The sequence below is a fragment of the Anabrus simplex genome, chromosome 9 (assembly GCF_040414725.1).
Source record: "Anabrus simplex isolate iqAnaSimp1 chromosome 9, ASM4041472v1, whole genome shotgun sequence".
Lineage (NCBI taxonomy): Eukaryota > Metazoa > Arthropoda > Insecta > Orthoptera > Tettigoniidae > Anabrus > Anabrus simplex.
This window is the reverse complement of record NC_090273.1, coordinates 94927325-94952125: the sequence shown is the minus strand read 5'-3', so window position 1 is coordinate 94952125 and position 24801 is coordinate 94927325. Positions and strand designations below refer to the sequence as shown.

Below are 24801 nucleotides of genomic sequence, written 5' to 3'. Positions count from 1 at the left end.
CCCGTATGCTCATCATCCTCCAAACTGTCTCTTCCCTGCATAAAATGTTTGTGCCACTTAAACACAGCCCTGCGACCCAATGCATCGTCGCCGTACACTTGCTTCATCATCTGAAGTATTTCACTAGCAGATTTACCTAATTTTGTTTCACTAGCAGATTTGCCCAATTTTTATCAGAACTTTACATTTGCCCATGGCTCAAACTTGACATTCTCAAGTTCTGCTGTGCGCATTCAAAGTCCCTTCACTGCATGCACACAATCACCTCTTGCTGGGATGAGAGAGTGACTTACACTGACCCACCATCCTGTGGTGCAACCAGTCTGTTGTAGTGCACCACAATAACACCATGCACCCAGTCCATGAACTTACTGACTCTACTATGTACTTGAACATTTCCAGAAACACCAGTAGCTGACAGCAACAACATAAACATATCATTACTTCTTCTGCCTGGATTTTCTTATAATTTATGTTGAATTTGGCTTAGGTTTATGGCTAGATGCACTTTCTGACAGCAACCTTATGAAGAGGAAGGTATTCATTATAACATGTTTCTCTGCTAATGCGCTGACCATTCAGCTAAACAGCCAGACTAAACGTCATCATCGTCATTTTATTATTTCATTAAAGTTTGTGTTTCATTCAATTTACCCATTGAAAATACCCGTGCTTCGCCAATGATCATAGTCTCGTGTGCTTGTTATAACAATTAATTAATTCCCAACACTTTCAATATCCATTCAAATGTGGTTAATGGATCGATGTCATTGGATTTACCAAAATGTTAAACAACACCTTTTCAGGGCTGTATTTTGGTACTCTAGCATCTCATTATGTGACAGGATGCTTAAAAAGAGCATTTATGTCGTATGTGAAACTTTACGTTATTGTAGATTGGGAAAGTGCAGTCGGTCTTTCAGTAACATACTGCCATAGAATTTGATGGGGAGGGATGCAAAGAGGGTTGCTACTGAAGCAAAAGCACATCATTACTAACAAACCTATGATCAGCTGAAACCAATTGGCATGGCTATGACCAAAGGTTGCACAAGATATTGAACACAACATGTGTGTGAAGGACAAGGGCAGTTTTCAATTGCATGATCAAGAAAAGATATTGGATTAGTGGCAAGAACATTTCTGTGAAATACTAGGTACTGAATTTCTCTATCCACCAATTCCAGAGGGGCAGGCAATTGCTGGAGAAGTTCCACACATCACAATTGTAGAAGATTTAGATGCTGTCAGCAGATATCTGGAAAACTAAGGACCTTCAGTCATCATCGTCTTCATTTCCCGTTTCCAGCTTCCTGGGTCCGGAGGTCCGGGACCTCCATCGCTGCCTGTCTCTCCACCACTCTTCTCCGTGTTCAGATACATCTTCTGGCTTTCCTCCCTTCTTCTCTATGCACTCCCACATTAAATCTGACCACCTCCACCTTCAAATCAAGGCAATCTTGGCCAAAAGACTTCATCAATGCTGTTGTAGAATCCTGCCATTCACCTGCTGACTGGTCATTGAGTATCACAGTGCCATATTTAAAAAGACATGTGACGTTATCATGGTGTACCAGAAGTACTTGCTGATAGGGTTAAATTGCTCTATGACAACACTGGCAGTCAAGTAGGATGTTCAGCAGGATTATCAGAGAGCTTTCCAGTGACAGTAGGTACACTCTTACACCTCGCCTTTTACCTTAGTGATGGACACTACAGCCAGGACCTACATCGGGCAGTGCCAGGGACTGTTGTATGCTGATGATGTGATGCCTCCTCCCACTTCACAGGATGATCTGCAAGTTCAAGTAGAAAGATGGCATGATCATTTTGCCAATTTAGCCTGTGTCTTAATATTCATGAGGGGGTTGCCTGGCCGAGGTGGTAAAGGCGTGCTCGGTTCGCCTGGAAGGACGTGGGTTCGAATCCCCATTAGGAACGATGTACATGTTGATTCCCATAGGGAATCTGAAATATTTGTTCCGAATGAGTAAATTTATAATACCAATATAAATGGTCCGTTTCTGGACATTATAAATTTTCCATTTATATTGCTATTATAAATTTACTCATTCGGAACAAATATTTCAGACTCTCTATGGCAATCAACATCTACATCATCTGATGGCCAAGCAGGCATCAACTTTTGGTATTGAGACAAAGTCTCTCATAGTGCATTGGCACTGCCGGTGGCTACAATTAGCCTACATAGTGGCCTCCACAGTATGCACTAGCCATGCGTCTTGGTAGATGTGCTAGATACCAACTGATGAGCCCAGCCTAGCACATGGGGGCAAAATGCAGGCAACCAGGAATGAGTTAGCTGGAAAATTTGTAATGTCCAATAACGGACCATTTATATTGGTATTATCCCCATCAGGAAGTTGAAAAATTTAAGAAACAAGATTTCCACTTCTGATCTTCACTCAACCTACACCACAAATGAGTACCAGGTTAATTCCTGGGGGCAAAGGCGGCAGGGCGTAGAGCTAACCATTCTACCCCGTCATATGAATAGTGGAAGCCTTTACCTTCCACCCCTCCAAAGGCCTTCATGGCCTGTAGGGAGATGGCTTTGCTTTTTTTGGTATTCATGAGACAGAGGAACGTGAAACTACTCTATCCAAGTTAATGAAATTCTCTTAACCCTGGAGAGAGCGCATCACGATCTTTTCGACCGGGTTCAAAGATAAATGTTTATAATTCTTAACGTAGAGGGCCCCTAGCTTCCATCCCCTCAGTATCTTACATTGGACCCGTCCACTATCAGTGTGCGTAAACAATTCACCCCTCATGGTCCTCGGTTTCAGCCAATGTGCATTGCTTCACGTATCCGGTCAAAAACAACTGGCACGCCCCATGACGTATGCGTGTTTACGAGTTAAGTTTTACTTTATTTCTTCAGTTAATATACCAAGAATGTGTCAGTTTTGTTTTATTTTTGTGTAAAATACTGCCTTCGTATATAGTGAAGTCCAACACATCATAGATAGAAACAGGGAAAGAGAAATAGACTTATAAAGAGCATTACTTAGTTTCACGCACAGGCAACCGTTGGCCAATGACCTTGTTCTTTTTTTTTTTTTTTACTATCTTGAACATTACTCGAATTAATTCGTATATCATTTACAAGCATGTGAAAGGTAACTTTAACATTCAAAAGCATAATTATTTGAAAGAACTGAACCAACAGCTATGCGTGAGATATTTGCAAGACCGGTATTCAAACTCTCCCAATGGGGCTAAAAAGGAATATTCGCTAAATGTTATGATTGTGTGAAGAAGAGCCTTGTGCAGCTCCACAAGAACTAGAAGGGCCTGGAAGATGTACCTACTGCAATAGAAAAAAATAACCAACAGAAAAACCAAGACTAGATGCCATGTATACCAGTAACATATCTACAAAGAACACACAACAGTGACCTGTGTTCAGTGCAGTACGCAAAGTCAAGAATCTAGTGATGACGCAGAATGAACGTCAATTGTTTAATATTCAATATTTGTCTTGTCAAAATACCTTTGAACATTATTTACAAGTTTGTGCAAAATTATTTACTAGTTCTGTAACATTAAAAATCATTTTTGCTTAATTTGTGCTATTTTTTCACGACCGGCTCTAAAACATCATGCGCGCCTCCTCACAGGATTATTTTTATGCATCCTCTCCAGGGTTAAAAGTAGGCATCATTTGTTATCTAGGGTCTTATCTACATAACTATGGCTGTCTGAATGAAGAAATGTATGTGAGAATCACTGCAGCTTGAATGCAATGTAAAGAGATCACGTGTGTCCCTTGTTAAAATGAAAAAATGCCAACCCGTATGAAGTTCAAGATTTATTGGACAATGGTAGGACCAGTTGCAGTTATACAGCACCGAGTGTTGGGCCACTTTTGAAAGAGATGAACGATCCCTCCATACGATGGAAATGAGTATGTTATGAGGACAAAGCGAATTTCCCTGCACAATCAGAAACACAACCATCAGACAATGAATTGGGATGGCAGCAATTCTTGAAAAGGTGCACAATAGTAGACTTTGTTGGTAAGGACATGTTGCAAGGGCAGCAGCTGACAGTGTCATAAACACTATACCACCTTAATGCTGATGGAATGAAAACCACGTGAACAGCCAAAGTTGCAGTGGCTGGACACTGTCAATAGTGACCTGAAGCTCCTAAACATACACCCAAAAGATGCAGCTGATAGAAGAAAATGTTCAATAGTCCATCTAGTGGACTCCATACCAATGGGATAACACTTAGAAGAAGAAATAATTTGCCAGGAGGAAGTGTGGAATAACTTCTGTGTAAACTATACTTTAGGATACCCATCAAACCTTGCATAGCTTGTGGTTCTGTCATGGCTTCCTAGTCTTTTCATAGCATTTAAGACTTCATGTAACATCAGCAGACAAATTAAATTATTATGAAAGTGTGAAAAAAGAATTTTTTTTTGAAAACTGTCAAGGGAGAAGATTTTCAAGAAAAATGCTAAACTGGGAGAGGATAGTGTGTTGTTTGGGATCTACAGTGATAGGTGCCTGTTTTGAGGCTAATAATGAATGCTTACCTGATGGGCTGCTTCAGATAAAGACCATACAGTGCATATAGTCCTCCAGCTCTGACCGTCATCAAGTTGTGTGTTGTCAGTGTGAACTCTTTGGCAATACTTAATATTTCTTCTGTAAATTCTGGAAGCTCACTTCTATCACTGTAAGAGAGAGTCCTCAGTTTTTATTTCCAGAATCAGATTTTCATGAGACTCATTGTTTCATTCATCTTTCCTCTTGAGTACAACAGACTCAGGGAAATTGATTTAAGACATACATACATACATACATACATACATACATACATACATACATACATACATACATACATACATACATACATACATACATACATACATACATACATATTATCTGCACACTTTTTAGCGATAGATTTGTGTACGGGTTTGAGGAGTAAGGAGGGAGCTCTCCCGGTTCCGTTATTACTGCGAACTGAATGGAAATGAAATCTGAATTGAATCGATAATATGATTGAACGATATGAATTTTCTAAACCTTTCTTATCTTAAGCCAACAACTGTGTCACACACACATTATATGAGGCGGTCCGTTCCAAAACTCGTCTTATCCATCATAAGTGATTTTTCAGGAAAAGCGAAAAACCTGTAATTTTCGTAATATAAGTCTCGCTTGTTTAAATATATTACGACGCGTTGAAGTCCAATGTCATAGGGTCATCTTACTGAAGAATTATAAATATAATTAGTAGAACGTCAATAAATTACATTTGTATTTTGGATAAGACGAGTTTTGGAGCACCCAAAAAAAATTCATAATATATTACCTCACACAACTTATTTTAAAACAAGAAAAATGAAAGGATTGAGAATATAATGTTGTAATAAAACTCACCAGTACACTCACGCACCTTTTTGCTATCAGTATAATGATATTCACAAATAAATTAAACACAGCAGTGTGATTTATCATATTTACATCCTATCCATAGTATTTGGAGAGAATTCTTCCTTTATAGGCTACACTGCACTCACAATAGAAGTAACTTGAACAATAAAACATAACTTTGTTGTTAATCAAACTCTCAAATCAGTTCCCTCCTCTTCAGTTCCATCACAAAGAACTTCTGTTTCTTCAGCAAGATTATTTTCTTCTACAGAAATTGAGGTGAACAGATTCTTATAAAAAGAAAACAACTCATTCCTATCCCAATCCATTCCAAAATGCTTTTCAAGCAAACTTTTTACGTCCTTTACTTTGGCGGGATTCAAGTTTACACTGGCAATAATTCAGGTGGAATTAGCATATCTCGCAGGTGTTTTCCCTTTTTCATTACGGATTTTCCCAAACGGATGTCTGAGTTGTAATGAGGTTCTCCCCATAAGGGTGACATTTCCCAGTGAGTCTCTGCTAATAACAAATCGTTTCAGTGAAGAAAATTCAAAGTGCCAAGATGCAGGCATTTTCATCATATTTTAAAAAACCATTTTCCAATTGTTCACCTCGCAGTCTCTGCCAAACTTGAAGACTTCAGCATGTTTGCTAAAGATGTCTTCATATTCTGCTGGATTACAGATTATAGGGCATTTCCGTACCTCTCTCTCTCGACTTGAACAAATACCCTGTCAGAGGGCAGAAATGAGTGGCCTGTCATAGGAAAGACCAATTCAAAACTTTCTATATTAGGCGGAGCTGTGTGTGTCAAGAAATACGAGCACATTGCAATCATTGTAGAATTGCGGTTCTGTCCTCCCCAGCCATCCGCACGAATTCGTGTAGTAGTGAAGTTTGACAAATCAGTTTGTGATAATCGATGGTAAACTGCAAATGACGTTTCATTAGACCCCTTGTTGAATTCATGCTCCATCCATGTGTATGTAAAATCGAGCTCGATAGCTGCAGTCGCTTAAGTGCGGTCAGTATCCAGTATTCAGGAGATAGTAGGTTCGAACCCCACTGTCGGCAGCCCTGAAAATGGTTTTCTGTGGTTTCCCATTTTCACACCAAGCAAATGTTGGGGATGTACCTTAATTAAGGCCATGGCCGCTTCCTTCCCACTCCCAGCCCTTCCCTGTCCCATCGTCGCCATAAGACCTATCTGTGTCGGCGCGGCGTAAAGCAACTAGCAAAAAAATTGTGTATGTAAAAACATTCTCCTTTGTCAACTTGGCATGTGAGGTACCCCTCACAATGGTAAAATTATAGGTGTACAATTGGCGACTGTAATAGGCAATTTGATCTGGAACTTTTGGATTCACAAGATTCTTTTGGCAGTCAAATGAAAATATTGCCATGCTGTCCGTTTCTTCTTGGAGCTTTTTGAAAAAAGCTGCAGCCCTTAGTTTGTGTACTCTAAGTTCCAAGATTAAATCATTCTTCAGTGATACATTCGAATTTTCAAGTTTAATTTTCTCCTTGAGCTCTATGCACTTTGAGCATGCGTCAGTAACTGGTGTTCCGAATCCTATGTTGTAGCAACGCGTAAAAATTTCACTTAAGAACCATCGCTTCAGCCTGAGTTCTTCAGGTGATTTCTTGTTATACATTTTGTAAAGCTTAGCGATGCTTAAATTTCCGGGTAGATACTGTATGACCAGTGACTTTCCGCGGCAATAGTGACTTTCACAACACTGCAAACCTTCAATGAAACGCTGCACGGAGTGCCTCTTTTCAGTGTACTCTGGTTTGATCCTAGCTCCTCCCCTCTTTTCTGTTGGAAGTTTCCCTGTCGTGAAGTGATTTCTGGCAATCCTCTGAACCCGATCTTTGCTGACATGCAATACATTCAAGAATGTCTTTTGGCAGACCTGAATGTGAAACTGTTCTGTATTAACAAGTTTTATATACCTTCCACAACAAGAGCAATATTTTCGGTCATCTTAATACACTCTATTCACAGCACAAAACTGCATGAAAGACTAACACAGTTCAAGAACAACTCAAAGAGTGGAAAAACTGGCATAAAACGTGGGGAAATTGTAGCGTGAGTCACGTGCTGAAATTATCCATTCCTATTGGTTGATTGTATATGGCGAGTTTTGGAACGACAAGCACCGTGGATAAGGCGAGTTATGGAACAATAGCCTAAGTTTGGTGACAGATTTCTATGGGAAATGGTGAGTTTTGGTGCTTAATTTTGTGATAGAACTATCACAAACATCATCAAGAAGGCAATGCTACCTCTAACTCATTTTTTTTTTTTAAATGGATAAGACGAGTTTTGGAACGGACCGCCTCATATAACATGATATAACATTTCTCAATGCAAATCTTATTCCTAGAGTGAATTCTATAGTTTGGCTTTGCTGTGTAAATAAAAACAGTACTAGTACGTAAAGTGTACCGGTACGCCAGATGTTGCACAGCGATGCATAAGCGATTCATAGTTTTTGGTTCAAAGGTTGCCAGTAGGAATCTCGAAGATTGCCAAGGTCGACCGCTTCAGCACTAGGGTGTAAATCTATCACTAAAAAGTGCTCAGATAATACATACATACCTACCTACCTACCTCTTCATTTTAGACCATTGCTAGTGGCCTGTTGCAGCAACAACTGCGAACAAAGACTAAATATGTAATTGATGATAAAGGATGTGTGAGAAAAGTAACAGAAAATATACTGAACTCCAGAAGACCATATATTTGCCTCTAAACTTACACTTCCATTATGACTATACATATGGAATTTTTTAACCTTGGCAATTTATAGAATTTTCACAATTAATTCTGTTCACAAGACTTGAATTTATCACATGAAGTTGGCTGTATAATGCTCAGCAGTCTTCAGTAGACAGTAAATCTGAAATGTACCTATGAATCATCCCCTGAATCTTAAAACAGTAAGGACCTAATCCTGGAATGCAGCTACGCTTAGCAGAGAAGGGAGCAAAGGACATTGTTCTATTATTCTGCCTTACACGGTTCATAAAATGATCATCATGTAGCATCACACCTTTAAGTACGTTGCTTACTGGAGGATGTGGCAAATAACTAAACCCTACACTGAAAAATTCAATGTAAGTTTCATAATAAAGGACTTTTTTTAAAATATAGGATATCCTGAGATGGAGTTCTTTCTGTTTCTTGCTTATTAGAACCAACATGGAGTAACAACTAACATTCTGGCATTCTGGTGATAACTTGATTTCACAGAGCCATCTATTAGACTAACATAGAAAGATCTGCATAGATACGGTAACTTTCACATAGCCATCAATCGAGCTGGCATAGAAAGATCAGCGGAGACAACTTTAATAGACCTAAGCATTGTATTATTTGAATAAATCACTATTTTAAGCAAATATAGGACTTAATGAAATAAATATTTTTTTAGTAATCCTGAGATGGTGTTAGTATTGCGGATTTCTCACAATATTATGTTACACATTCAAATTATATATACAGATGCCTTTCAGTGTCAGTTTGCTAGAATCTATGAATAAATTAAGCACCTCAGCAATTCCTCTGTTTGTAGCTGGCTGTGTGACCTCATTTAGTTCCACTATTCTTAGCTTCAAATCAAATCATTATAAACTGAGACTGTTTGCAATTATCTCCCTCTGCTTCTCTCACCCATGATGGCCAAGTCTTTTATTCTGCTAGGTAACCTATCCTCCTCTATTATTCCCCTCACATGACTGCACCATCAAAGCCAGTTCACTTGCACAGCTTCACTCATCAAGTTCATTCTTAATTTGACCTTGATCTCATTCTCAGTACCCTTCTGCCATTGCTCCCACTTGTTTGTACCAGCAATCATTCAATATTTTCATGTCTGTTAATTCCAAATTTCACTCCTGTGCATTAACGTTGGCCTGAAAACAGAGTCTATAACCCGTTAGAGGAGAGATCCTCACTTGGACTATGTGCAAGTAGGGCAGCATCTTGCTTCATGAATTTACCGAGCTCAGAACACTTTAAGCAAGCCTCGGACCTATGGGAGTAATGGAGTCCCACTCCCATTTGACAGGCGAGGGACTCCTTGGAAACAACTTGGTGAACGAAATGGAATTCGATGGGGAGCTATCAATATTAATGGGGCTTATGGAAGAAAGAAGGTAGAACTGGCTGAGTCAGCAAAGAGGATGCATCTGGATGTGCTAGGAGTAAGTGATATTCGGGTAAGGGGAGATAATGAGAAAGAGATAGGAGATTATAAGGTGTACCTGACGATTGTTAGAAAGGGAAGGGCAGAGTCTGGGGTAGGGCTCTTTATCAGGAATACCATTGCACGCAACATAGTTTCTGTTAGGCACGTAAATGAGCGAATGATGTGGGTAGATTTGTCAGTGGGAGGAATTAAGACAATAATTGTGTCCATGTATTCACCATGTGAGGGTGCAGATGAGGATGAAGTTGACAAGTTTTATGAAGCATTGAGTGACATCGTGGTCAGGGTCAACAGCAAGGATAGAATAGTGCTAATGGGCGATTTCAATGCGAGAGTTGGGAATAGAACTGAAGGATACGAAAGGGTGATTGGTAAATGTGGGGAAGATATGGAAGCTAATGGGAATGGGAAGCATTTGCTGGACTTCTGTGCTAGTATGGGTTTAGCTGTTACAAATACATTCTTCAAGCATAAGGCTATTCACCGCTACACATGGGAGGCTAGGGGTACCAGATCCATAATAGACAATATCCTAACAAACTTTGAATTCAGGAAATCTGTTAGGAATGTACGAGTTTTTCGCGGATTTTTCGATGATACAGACCACTATCTGTTCTGTAGTGAACTAAGTATCTCTAGGCCTAGGGTAGAGAAAGTGAAATCTGTCTGCAAATGAATAAGGGTAGAAAATCTCCAGGACGAGGAAATTAGACAGAAGTACATGGATATGATTAGCGAAAAGTTTCGGACAGTAGACAGTAAGCAGGTTCAGGATAGAGAAAGTGAATGGGTGGCATACAGGGATGCTGTAGTAGAAACAGCAAGGGAATGCCTAGGAACAACTGTGTGTAAAGATGGGAAAAGGCGAACATCTTGGTGGAATGATGAAGTGAGAGCAGCCTGTAAACGTAAAAAGAAGGCTTATCAGAAATGGCTCCAAACAAGGGCCGAGGCAGACAGGGATTGGTACGTAGATGAAAGAAACAGAGCGAAACAAATAGTTGTTGAATCCAAAAAGAAGTCATGGGAAGATTTTGGTAATAACCTGGAAAGGCTAGGTCAAGCAGCAGGGAAACCTTTCTGGACAGTAACAAAAAATCTTAGGAAGGGTGGGAAAAAGGAAATGAACAGTGTTTTGAGTAATGCAGGTGAACTCATAATAGACCCCATGGAATCACTGGAGAGGTGGAGGGAATATTTTGAACATCTTCTCAATGTAAAAGGAAATCATCATGGTGGTGTTGCAAACAGCCAACCTCATGGGGAGGAGGAAAATGATGTTGGTGAAATTATGCTTGAGGAAGTGGAAAGGATAGTAAATAAACTCCATTGTCATAAGGCAGCAGGAATAGATGAAATTAGACCTGAAATGGTGAAGTATAGTGGGAAGGCAGGGATGAAATGGCTTCATAGACTAGTAAAATTAGTGTGGAGTGTTGGTAAGGTACCTTCAGATTGGACAAAAGCAGTAATTGCACCTATCTACAAGCAAGGGAACAGGAAGGATTGCAACAACTATCGAGGTATCTCATTGATTAGTATACCAGGCAAAGTATTCACTGGCATCTTGGAAGGGAGGGTGTGATCAGTCGTTGAGAGGAAGTTGGATGAAAACCAGTGTGGTTTCAGACCACAGCGAGGCTGTCAGGATCAGATTTTCAGTATGTCCAGGTAATTGAAAAATGCTACGAGAGGAATAGGCAGTTGTGTTTATGTTTCGTAGATCTAGAGAAAGCATATGACAGGGTACCGAGGGAAAAGATGTTCGCCATACTATGGAATGGACTATGGAATTAAAGGTAGATTATTAAAATCAATCAAAAGCATTTATGTTGACAATTGGGCTTCAGTGAGAATTGATGGTAGAATGAGTTCTTGGTTCAGAGTACTTACAGGAGTTAGACAAGGCTGTAATCTTTCACCTTTGCTGTTCGTAGTTTACATGGATCATCTGCTGAAAGGTATAAAATGGCAGGGAGGGATTCAGTTAGATGGAAATGTAGTAAGCAGTTTGGCCTATGCTGACGACTTGGTCTTAATGGCAGACTGTGCCAAAAGCCTGCAGTCTACTATCTTGGAACTTAAAAATAGGTGCAATGAGTATGGTATGAAAATTAGTCTTTCGAAGACTAAATTGATGACAGTAGGTAAGAAATTCAACAGAATTGAATGTCAGATTGGTGATACAAAGCTAGAACAGGTCGATAATTTCAAGTATTTAGGTTGTGTGTTCTCCCAGGATGGTAATATAGTAAGTGAGATAGAATCAAGGTGTAGTAAAGCTAATGCAGTGAGCTCGCAGTTGCGATCAGCAGTATTCTGTAAGAAGGAAGTCAGCTCCCAGACAAAACTATCTTTACATCGGTCTGTTTTCAGACCAACTTTGCTTTACGGGAGCGAAAGCTGGGTGGACTCAAGATATCTTATCCATAAGTTAGAAGTAACAGACATGAAAGTAGGAAGAATGATTGCTGGTACATACAGGTGGGAACAATGGCAGGAGGGTACTCGGAATGAGGAGATAAAGGCTAATTTAGGAATGAACTCGATGGATGAAGCTGTACGCATAAACCGGCTTCGGTGGTGGGGTCATGTGAGGCGAATGGAGGAGGATAGGTTACCTACGAGAATAATGGACACTGTTATGGAGGGTAAGAGAAGTAGAGGGAGACCAAGACGACGATGGTTAGACTCGGTTTCTAACGATTTAAAGATAAGAGGCATAGAACTAAATGAGGCCACAACACTAGTTGCAAATCGAGGATTGTGGCGACGTTTAGTAAATTCTCAGAGGCTTGCAGACTGAACAATGAAAGGCATAACAGTCTATAATGATAATGTATGTATGTATGTATGTCACTCCTGTGCATTAATGTTGGCCTGAAAACAGAGTAATGTAAAGAATTATAGTCTTACTTTCCTGAAAGTAGTGGTGTTATTCAGCTATTCACATCAGTTTGCCCACATCATTTGCTAAGTACATTTCCATTTATTTAGGAACAACCTCCTGTATTTACAGGCTGCCACTAAAAACAAGGTTAAACATATCAGATTTATTTATATAGTTCTATTAAATGAAGAAACCTTTAAATTATAAAGAAACATTATACTTAGTGCAACATTTCAGTGCTATGGAGGTGGTGACTCAGTACCTCGATGGAGCCTCGGAGGACAAAAGTCACAGTTTCGGGGATGAGCATCATTGGAAGTTGGAACCGCTTCCACGTGTTGACAGAGTGGCAAAGTATAGTACCATGAGCTCCGACCATTATCCAGAACCTGCCGCACGTATGGATTTGGCCCTGTTTTATGGCCGGATCCCCTTCCTGACACCAACCCTAACTGTGGGGATGTATCCACTATTGTGAGTTTCTGGGGTGGTTGGTAGTGTGGTGTGTTGTCTCAATATGAAGAGGAGAGTGTTAGGACAAATACAAACACCCAGTCCCCAAACCAGAAGAATTAATCAGACATAATTAAAATCCCCAACCCAGCCGGGTCCCTCTGAATCGAAGGCTTCAATGCTGATCTTCTTTTTTTTTCTTTTTGCTTGCTATTTGCTTCCCGTTGCACCGACACAGATATGTGTCTTATGGTGACGATGGGATAGGAAAGGCCTAGGAAGTGAAAGGAAGCAACCGTGGCCTTAATTAAGGTACAGCCCCAGCATTTGCCTGGTGTGAAAATGGGAAACCACGGAAAACCATCTTCAGGGCTGCCGACAGTGGGGCTCGAACCCACTATCTCCCGATTACTGGTAATACCGACCGCACTTAAGCGACTGCAGCTATCGAGCTCGGTATGCTGATCATTCAGCCAAGCAGTCGGATGATGGAGAGTAGCAACTTACCATGTAAGAACACATGGATAAAGTACACACAAAAGAAAGACAAGGGACCAACCTCTTCAGCTGCAGCTTTGTCAGTGGAGGATAGAATAATAGTGGTAGTGGTCTACGTTGACAAGTAGACGCTGTGTGAGGTGAGGGGAGTGGGGACACAAATAGACAAATAAGAGAATGGAAAAAAAGAAGCGGCTATCTAATGTTAAGGGCTGATGCTTCCTGAGACATGAGCACCTGTTGATGCCCAACTTTCGGATCACCAAGGGCAAGAGGATGGCAAGTTGGCGGTAAATATTTGAGGAGTAAAACAATCATCAAATATGTTTTGATAGTGCTGGGTGTGAATGGTGAGAGGAAGATCCACATTGCAGGTTTTGCAGGTTCTTCGGTCGCCCCATATTTGTTTGGCTAGAGTGTTGGTAGTTCAGCCTATGTAGAAAGCTGGACAAAGTCTGCATTAAAGCTTGTAGATGAAGTGCAGTCATGATGACCTTCAGGAGGTATTATGATTGACCTATCTAAGGCATTTGATAGGGTAGATCATGGGAGACTACTGGCAAAAATGCGTACAATTGGTCTAGATGAAAGAGTGACTGAATGGATGGCTATATTTCTAGAAAATAGAACTCAGAGAATTAGAGTAGGTGAAGCATTATCTGAGGGGAATTCCTCAAGGCAGTATTATTGGAACTTTTTATTTACTTATTTGAATTATATGAGTAAACTAGCTGATGTACCCGTGCTTCGCTACGGGATTCTCAGAAAGACTGACTTTGTGGTTTTCCTAACTGAAATCAACATAGGTCATTACAAAAACGTAAGTATGAATGTAGCGATTAAAAGCAATGCTATCACATAAAATACTCGATCAAATGGAAAGCCGCATGTTTTATTACTTTTAACGAACAGTGCTGCGGTTAGATTGCGGTGCCAATCTAATACTCCAAAGTTCCAGAGCTGGGATGACCAGGCCGCAGATTGCCATGAACACTCATCTGCCATTATTCTGCTAAATATGCACACTGTTCATTCCAATCAGTGCCTCAAAAGAGGGGTTGAATATCCCGAATGCTATGATGATCCAGTGTGTTACGTACCAGTAGTATCAGAAAATTTATAAACCAGGGGAATGGCATACTGAAGAATAAAGTTATCTAACTCCCCAGCTACTTCCCATCAATATTCAGGCAGGCTGTTACACTCTGTACGACTGGGCGAGTTGACCGTGTGGTTAGCGGTGCGCAGGTGTGAGCTTGCATCCGAGAGATAGTGGATTCGCACCCCATTGTCGGCAGCGCTGAAGATGGTATTGCATGGTTTCCCACTTTCACACCAGTCAAATGCTGGGCCTGTACCTTAATTAAGGCCTAAGGCACTCCCAGCCCTTTCCTATCCCATCATCGCGATAAAACCTATGTCGGTGCGACGTAAATCAAACAAAAAATACTCTGTACGCAGCAGTAATCCTATCTACCAGAGATGAGGGGCATCAGAAGACACAAAGCACATCACGACAAACAATGGTCAATGTACTGTTATTGTTGATCAATGTTATGAGATTTCTATATTGTAGGCCTTCACATTTAGTTTTCTTTCGACTCTGTGATTTGTAAAATATTTTATACCGTAAACTGTAGTTTCTTATTCTCCGACTTTACATACCGATTTTCATTACCCATTTTCTCGTTACTCGGTGCTGATAGGGACTTAGTAACAAAAATCCAAATTCATGAATATCTTTGTGATCATAGCCAGTACGGCAACAATGTATAAGACATGAATAATAGGAAATTTAATACTATATAACCTTAGTTATGTAGCATTCATCAATTACACCTCTAATAAGAAATATTTGAGAATTAAATTTTAGGCCTTCCCCTAAACTACCATTTCACTCAGCGTGAATAAAATAATTTACAGCCTAGACTATAGCGCCTTATTTCCTGACTTTGCATACCGATTTTCATCAAGATAGGACTACTAATAACAACAATATTTGAGAATTAAATTTTAGGCCTTCCCCTAAACTACGATTTTTTGCAGCGTGAATACAATTATTGATAGCCGAAATTGTAGCAACTCATTTCCCAACTTCGCATACCCATTTTCTTTAAAATACGACCACTAATAGCATAAATAGTTGAGAATTCAATTTTAGGCCTTCCCCTAAACTACCATTTCACTCAGCGTGAGTAAAATGATTTATAGCCTAAATTATAGAGGCTCATCCCCCAACTTCACATACCGATTTTCATTAGACCACTAATAACATAAATAATTGAGAATTCAATTTTAGGCCTTCCCCTAAACTACCATTTCACTCAGCGTGAATAAAATGTTTTATAGCCTAGATTGTAGAGGCTCATACCCTGACTTCACATACCGATTTTCATTAAATTCTCTTCAACCGTTTTCTCATGATGCGTGTACATACATATAGACAGACAGACAGACAGACAGACAGACAGACAGACAGAAATTACAGAAATGTAAAAAGTGCATTTTCTTGTTACTATGGACATGACCGATACAGAAATACCATTAATTTCAAATTCTGAGCAATGTACAGACAAAACTCTTATTTTATATATATAGATAACTAGAATCAGAGATAGGCCTTTTTCAGTTGTTGTTATATTTTATAGTGTTACAAGATTGTGGGCAACTGCAAAAAGACATCGACAATGTTGTGAGATGGACACCAGGCAATGGTTTGATGAAAAACAAGATTAAAAGTCAGATTGTGAGTTTCACTAATAGGAAAAGTCATCTCAGTTTATTTTTTTTTTTTTTTTTTTTAATTATTAGTTTTTTTTACATAGCACTGATACAGATGGGTCTTATGGCGATGAAAATTACTGATGTGTTGAGGGGTGAAAGTTCTTTATGGGGATATCACCTAGATGTTAATACAGTAGAGTCTCGCTTAACCGACCTTCGCTTATCCGACACTCCGTGTTATCCGACACTGGTAGTCTTAATTTGAACTTTAGGTGGATGCAATTCTGGGACACAGGGTGTGGAGGGTGCGACTGTGGGACAAGCACTGGCAGTCATGCGGTAGGATTGTTCAATGTAGTATTGGTTGGGTGCGGATGTTATAGTTTTCATATCCTCTGTGAGTATGGTGAGTAAACGTAAGAAAGTGATTGTTTCTGTGGAAGACAAGTAGAGTGGGTAAAAGAGACTGGACAAAGGGGAAACTCTCCAAAAAAAATGGCTTCAGATGATGCTGTTGGACGTGTTACAGTGGGAGACTGGAAACATACGAGGGAATAAATTGAAAAGTGGTGCTCTACCAGAGCAACAAGTGATGCACTGAAAATCAGAAAAAAAACAATGAAAAATGTGAGTACGAAAAAGTAAGTGAAGCACTATTTCTTTGGTTCACTAAAAACCAGGAAAAGGGCTTGTCAATATCTGGCCCCATTCTGCAAAAAATGGCGGTGTATATCCGGAAGGAGTTTAATAAAGGGACCCTAATTTTACTGCCAGTGCTGGGTGGCTTGTTCGGTGGAAAAATAGGTACGGCATTGGGCAGCTTAATATCTGTGGAGAAAAACTGTCAGCTAAATCCGATGAGGTTGTGAAATTTAAAAGACAACTTCAAGAAATAATTCTTGCTGAAGGATTATCCGGTGATCAGATTTTTAATTGTGATGAGACTGGGCTGAATTTCAAGATGCTGAATCAAAACTCTTGCAGCCCAAGCCAAGACGTCTGCACCTGGCTACAGGCGTAGTAAGAAAAAAGTACTGCATCTACTGTACAATTGAATTAATAAGTCAATAAATAGAGTCCCGTAAAACATAGTACATAATACAGTATAGAATTCCTGTTTGTTTTAGTTCATTTTCAAAGTTATTCCGTATTATCCGACATTTTCGGTGATCCGACGTACTCCAGGTCCCGTTTAAGTCTGATAATCGAGACTCTACTGTATAAGGAAAGATCTTCATTGGGGTAATCACATAAATGGGATTGTAAATAAAGCGAAAAGATCTCTGCTCATGGTCATGAGGGTATTTAGGAGTTGCAGTAGGGATATAAGCCGCCCTTGGGGTGTAGGAGTAACATGCCGGCTTCTTACCTAGAGGCCCCAGATTCGATTCCCGGCCAGGTCAGGGATTTTGACCTGGATCTGAAGGCTAGTTTGAGGTCTACTCTCCTTCTACTCTAATATATTTAAAATCAGCCTTGTCAATACTTAGAGTCATTCAAATTTGTTATCACTAGAGACAGAAAAATTTGCCTATTTGCCTATTTTATTCCTGTGTTAAAAAACGTAGGCTTTTGAGATATAAATCCGTTTTAGGGTCTTTTTAGCTATATTTCGTTGGTTTTATTGTGCCTATAAATGCCTATTTCAGGAGTTTGTGCCTATTTGGAATATAATTGCCTATTGGATGTCTTTTGACTGTATTTTAAAACGATCAATTTTCTTCCAGTGCATTATATTAGTGTGCTCGACAGAATTACCTTCTCTTTTCTCAATATCTGTTTACCCCACAAACAAAAATGGGAATTCTCAGAAGTTACCAGAAATAGTTCTAGGGAAATTTCCATCAGGAGAAACAAGGAACAATGTGACCTCGAAGCCTTCAACCCTCCAACCTCCTAAGACACATGCGAGAACCAGTCAACGTCAAACTATGTTGCACAACCCATATGCCCTGTACCTCCCTTTCGATGCGAACTGTTGTACATGTACGCTTTATGTTCAGAATGTGTTGAGATTTATTGTGAAGTGGGAGAAGAAGAAGAAGAAGTTGTAGTAGTAGTAGTAGTAGTAGTAGTAGTAGTAGTAGTAGTAGTAGTAGCAGAAGAAGAAGAAGAAGAAGAAGAAGAAGAAGAAGAAGAAGTGTGTTTACGGCAGAAGAAAAATCAGTTCAACAACAATAAAGGTGTATTAATTTAATCCACCTATTCAATACTTTTATTTCCACTTATAGTGGTTACATAAATAGACTCACAGTTAAATGGGACATGTTTTGCCCTCAATTAAGGGCATCTTCAGCCTAAAAACAATCAAGAGTACAACTAATATTAAAAGTGGAAGCTAAACGTTTAGCCAGTTATTAAAATTCGGGACATAAAAATGTGAAAAATGATACAATATATAAAGATGGTAATGGAAACACTGTCAATGATTAAACTATAATCTTGTCGGAGACTAAAACTTCTTCCATTAAAATTCCAATTTAACAGTTCATTTAAAATGTTAGTGGAAAACCAAAGTGGTAATAGTATAAAGCCAACGACATATAAAAGAAAAATCGTCAAAGTCCTACTGGCTGAAACAGTGGATCACAGGGGATCCCAATTTCACTACGGATCTGTCAAACTTGTTCTAAGGAGGTAAGTTTGTTTGTTCCTTTCATCATTTTTGTGATTGAGAACTATGATCACCTTTCAGTGTAGCATATATAAGCCTATTAATTTATGTATTGTGGCAAGCTGTTTTGTTGCAATGCTGTATTAGTCGTGAATTTTCAATAATTTATATTGTTAAAATGTAAATAATCATTAAATTACTGAACGAGAAATTAGAACGCCTGTGATCTCTTGTCACAGAATGGATGAAAATTAAATTGGTATTTTGAACTGTGATTCATTTCCTGTGAAAATATTTACAACTGAAATACAATTTTTAAAACTCCCTTTAAAAAATCTTGAATTCTAGGACGATGCCACAGCGTGTTTTACAAGGTTGCCAAGACTATCTTTACAAGGCCAGGCCAGCGAAAAGACCGTTGGTCTGGATTGGTGAGGTCCAGTTAGTAACCGTTGTGCTTGGAGGAGGGGGGAGGGGGAAGCAGAGAGCATCTGAGGGGCGTAAGCTCCCAGGTTAACAAGCCTCTAGCATCCCCTCTAGAACCTTGCTAAATTGTGACAAAAATAAGTTTATGGGAGCATGTCATGTCAATTTCAAATTACTCGGTTTTTAATTTTCAGTGAGGCTGGCGCCCTTGTGGGCACACATGATGCAGGATCTATTGCAGGCAACAGAAAATAGTCTTCATGACAGCTGACCCGGCTGTCCAAAGCCGGCAAATAGAAACAAATAAATGTTCACAAATCTGAGATTTATAGTGCCTCCATTTTAATTTTTCTATATAAGTAAGAATACTGTTAGGGCCAGCTTGGTGGATGCTTGGCAAGCAAAAAGGACAGATCTCTCCTCTATGCTACTCCGGTATCATTCCATGTCTTTTTTAAAATATTTTTCACCCGGTGAACTCGACACGATACTGCCAAATTATAACTGAAAATCCTTGAGGTCATATTCCCATGTATATTACTAATTCCCTTGTTCCTACTTTTAAGTTTTTTACTTCTAGAAACATCATCCCTAATAGTCTCTAATGAAACAAATGCATGATATATACTAAGCATTATTGCCAATTAGCACAACTGTAGAAATTTACGATATAGTGACAATGTAATTTATGTCAATTTTATTATTTTTCAGATCAAATGTGAGAAAAATTCCACATAGATCAACTTAGAAATACTGTGATGCATCTGATATGAGTACCGAAATCTGTATCAACACAGCCTTTCTACCAATCCACTTTGGGCGGCAACCAAAAACCATTATCTTCAGACTGCAATGTTGGGAGCTAATATGACTCTGCATTAACTGGAGCATCTTCAAATTTCAGCAAGCTGCCAGGAGCAAACACCAAGTTGGAGAAGAGTGGCATGCCCCTGGTGGAGTCATTTAGGATTGTGGAAGATCAGGGGAAGTTATGACTGAACCTCTGGGAAGGCAGCTGCTGTCAACGAAATAAAACCAGATGAAGTGATTTCATCGAAGTTTTGTCCAGCCACTTCACGTGATGTACAAAAACATTATGCATGAGAGGAGAACAAGATTTTTACCGGAAAACATTGAAACATTGCTTGTAAATTCCTTTTATAGCAATTTAGTGTGTTATTAAATTATAAGTAATTTTTTCATGCGTATTTTGTTGCCTATTTTACACGTTAGTGCCTATTTAAACACCTATTTTCACTAATTTAAGAGCCTATATGCCTGCCTATTTTAACTGTTTTTAGTGCATGTAATTCTCATCTCTAGTTATCACCTCATATACCATACATGTTTCGAGAACATTACTGTCCTCTTCCTCAGTGTTTTTTTCACACTACCAATTATCTCTTGACATCTCTTAATAGGAATCTATTATGTGTCATAATTAAAACAAAATATACCATAAAAGTCATAAAAGAACACTAAAACTACACTACTTATTTAAAATCTTCTTAAAATGTCATCCTTGTATATTACCTAAAAATATAATCAACTAGCTGATGTACCCGTGCTTCGCTACGGGATTCTCAGAAAGACTGACTTTGTGGTTTTCCTAACTGAAATCAACATAGGTCATTACAAAAACGTAAGTATGAATGTAGCGATTAAAAGCAATGCTATCATATAAAATACTCGATCAAATGGAAAGCCGCACGTTTTATCACTTTTAACGAACAGTGCTGCGGTTAGATTGCGGTGCCAATCTAATAGTCCAAAGTTCCAGAGCTGGGATGACCAGGTCGCAGATTGCCATGAACACTCATCTGCCATTATTCCACTAAATATGCACACTGTTCATTCCAATCAGTGCCTCAGAGTAGGGATTGAATAGCCCAAATGCTATGATGATCCAGTATGTTACGTACCAGTAGTATCAGAAAATTTATAAACCAGGGGAATGGCATGCTAAAGAAGAACGTTATCTAACTCCCCAGCTACTTCCCATCAATATTCAGGCAGGCTGTTACACTCTGTACGACTGGGCGAGTTGACCGTGTGGTTAGCGGTGCGCAGCTGTGAGCTTGCATCCAAGAGATAGTGCATTTGAACCCCATTGTCGGCAGCGCTGAAGATGGTATTCCGTTGTTTCCCACTTTCACACCAGTCAAATGCTGGGCCAGTACCTTAATTAAGGCCTAAGGCACTCCTAGCCCTTTCCTATCCTATCATCGCCATAAAACCTATCTATGTCGGTGCAACGTAAATCAAACAAAAAATACTCTGTACGCAGCAGTAATCCTATCTACCGGAGATGAGGGGCAACAGAAGACACAAAGCACATCACGACAAACAATGGTCAATGTACTGTTATTGTTGATCAATGTTATGAGATTTCTATATTGTAGGCCTTCACATTTAGTTTTCTTTCGACTCTGTGATTTGTAAAATATTTTATACCGTAAACTGTAGTTTCTTATTCTCCGACTTTACATACCGATTTTCATTAAATACTATTTACCCATTTTCTTGTTACTCGGCGCTGATAGGGACTTAGTAACAAAAATCCAAATTCATGAATATCTTTGTGATCATGGCCAGTACGGCAACAATGTATAAGACATGAATAATAGGAAATTTAATACTATATAACCTTAGTTATGTAGCATTCATCAATTACACCTCTAATAAGAAATATTTGAGAATTAAATTTTAGGCCTTCCCCTAAACTACCATTTCACTCAGCGTGAATAAAATAATTTACAGCCTAGACTATAGTGCCTTATTTCCTGACTTTGCATACCGATTTTCATCAAGATAGGACTACTAATAACAACAATATTTGAGAATTAAATTTTAGGCCTTCCCCTAAACTACGATTTTTTGCAGCGTGAATACAATTATTGATAGCCGAAATTGTAGTAACTTATTTCCCAACTTTGCATACCCATTTTCTTTAAAATACGACCACCAATAATATAAATAGTTGAGAATTCAATTTTAGGCCTTCCCCTAAACTACCATTTCAGTCAGCGTGAGTAAAATGTTTTATAGCCTAGATTGTAGAGGCTCATCCCCCGACTTCACATACCGATTTTCATTAGAACACTAATAGCATAAATAGTTGAGAATTCAATTTTAGGCCTTCCCCTAAACTACCATTTCACTCAGCGCGAGTAAAATGATTTATAGCCTAGATTGTAAAAGCTCATACCCTGACTTCACATACCGATTTTCATTAAATTCTCTTCAACCGTTTTCTCGTGATGCGTGTACATACATACAGACAGAAATTACGGAAAAGTAAAAAGTGCATTTTCTTGTTACTATGGACATGACCGATACAGAAATACCATTATTTTCAAATTCTGAGCAATGTACAGACAAAACTCTTATTTTATATATATAGATTTATTAAAATTAGCGTCTCTTAAATTTTTTACTAAAATCTTCCAATTCAGAGATCACACCAGTTAAATGTTGCTGGTATTTCCATCTAAAACTACACTATTCAATTTACAATCTTCTAAAAATGTCACCCTTGTCTATTATCTAAAAGTATAATCAATTTTTTAAAATTAGTGTCTCTTAAAATTTTTAATTATAATCTTCCAATTCAGAAATCATGTCAGTTAAATGTTGCTGGTATTTCCATCTGTCCTCAAAAATTCCTAGAGTTGTAGCACTTCACCAACCTAAACTATTAGAAAGAAAAGCCTGTCTAAAAATCCATCCCTAATAGAATATTCTAGTTTACTCTGAGAAATTTCCAATTGACTTACTAAGCCTATGTAAATACAATTGAGGAGTTATCTGACAGTGAGATGGCAGTTCTGGTCTAGGAAGCCAAGAATAACTGCTGAAAGGATTTTTTGTGCTGACCACACGACACCTCATAATCTGCAGGTCTTCGGGCTGCGCAACGGTCGCTTGGTAGGCCATGGCTCTTCGGGGCTGTTGAGCCATGGGGTTTGGTTTGGTTTTAGTAAGGATATAAAGGAGAGGGCATATAAGTATCTGGTAAGACCCCAACTAGAGTATGGTTCCCGAGTATGGGACCCTCACCAGGATTACTTGATTCGAGAATTGGAAAAACTCCAAAGAAACGCAGTTTGATTTGCTCTGGGTGATTTCCGACAAAAAAAAAAAAAAATAGCGTTACGGAAATGTTGCAAAGTTGGTGCTGGGAAGACTTGGGAGAAAGGAGACGAGCTGCTCGACTAAGTGGTATGTTCCCAGCTGTCAGTAGAGATGGCGTGGAATGACATTAGTAGACAAATACGCATGAGTGGTGTTTTTAAAAATAGGAAAGATCACATGATATGAATATAGAACACACAATGACAATATACTAATAATAATGGCATATGGCCTCTGGAGGGGCCCCCCAAGCCACTGGAATTAACCAATTAAGGTTAAAATCCCCAACCCGGCCGGGAATCGAACCCAGGACCCTCTGAACCGAAGGCCAGTACACTGACCATTCAACCAACGAGTCGGACGACAATATACTGAGGAGAGTTAACAATTTTAAATACTTAGGAGTTGTCTTGCAGACAACCGGGAAGTGTTTCACCCAACAAATCACAGACAGAACTCTTTCAGCAACCAAGGGCCATGACCGAGATGATGGATCTGTGCATAATGTCAGTGGATGCAGCTGTGTGTTTTTTCAACCATCAAGATCCTGCCTATAATCACCTATGGCCTCAAGATAGTATGGGAACACCTAGACATCAACAGCCTGTGGAGATTAGGAAAGGTTAAGGCCTCATATTTAAAGAAGGCTCTTATCAAAGTACACAATCTCCCATCTAGTATATGAGATGACAAGAGAGGCCTTTGTTTTTGAGGATCTTCAATGCCGTATGGTGCTACCATCTATTTCAGCCTTTAACCAGCTACTCAAGGAGCTACAGCAAAAGAGAGCAGATATACCCCACAGAGGCCACGACTTCTTTCAGACAGACGGGAGCAAACTATGAACTGCAGCACCTGATGGCACGAATGGCAGTGCATGGTTTCCACTACTAGTTATGCATAAGGAAAACCTATCATGTACATGATAAAGACTGCATATGTGACTGCTACAATAAATATTGTGAGAGATATCACGTTCTATAGTGCCAACATAGGTTCTAAGTCTACAGAACAGCGTCCAACTCCTTGGTTGAATGGTCAGTGTTGAGGCCTTCGGTTCAGGGGTCCCGGGTTCGATCCCCGGCCCGGTCAGGGATTTTGTAGTTGTAGTGTTTGTGTTTGTCCCAACACTCTCCTCTTCAAATTCAGACAACACAGTGCACTACCAACCACCACAGAAACATGCAATATTGATTCCATCCCTCCGCATAGGGTTGGCGTCAGGAAGTGTATCCGACCGTAAAACAGGGCCAAATCCACATGTGTGACACAGTTTGCACCTGCGACCCAACAGGTGTTGGAAAAGCAGTAGAAAAATAAGAAGAGGAAGCAGAAGAAGTAGAAGAATAGCACACTGCCCACATTGATATTTATAATATTTAACGCCGATTGTTATTACTGTGGGGGCTGCCTGGCCGATGCGGT

General features: G+C 39.4%; 1 protein-coding gene across 1 annotated transcript in view; it reads right to left on the bottom strand.

The window, feature by feature from the left end:
- LOC136880883 (snRNA-activating protein complex subunit 1) overlaps positions 1-24801 on the bottom strand; it is a 64077-nt gene that overhangs the window by 25126 nt on the left and 14150 nt on the right. The window contains exon 2 of the mRNA XM_067153416.2: positions 4571-4711. Within this exon, the coding sequence (XP_067009517.1) occupies positions 4571-4632 (62 nt within the window). The 5' untranslated portion in view covers positions 4633-4711. The remainder of the gene's footprint in view (positions 1-4570; positions 4712-24801) is intronic.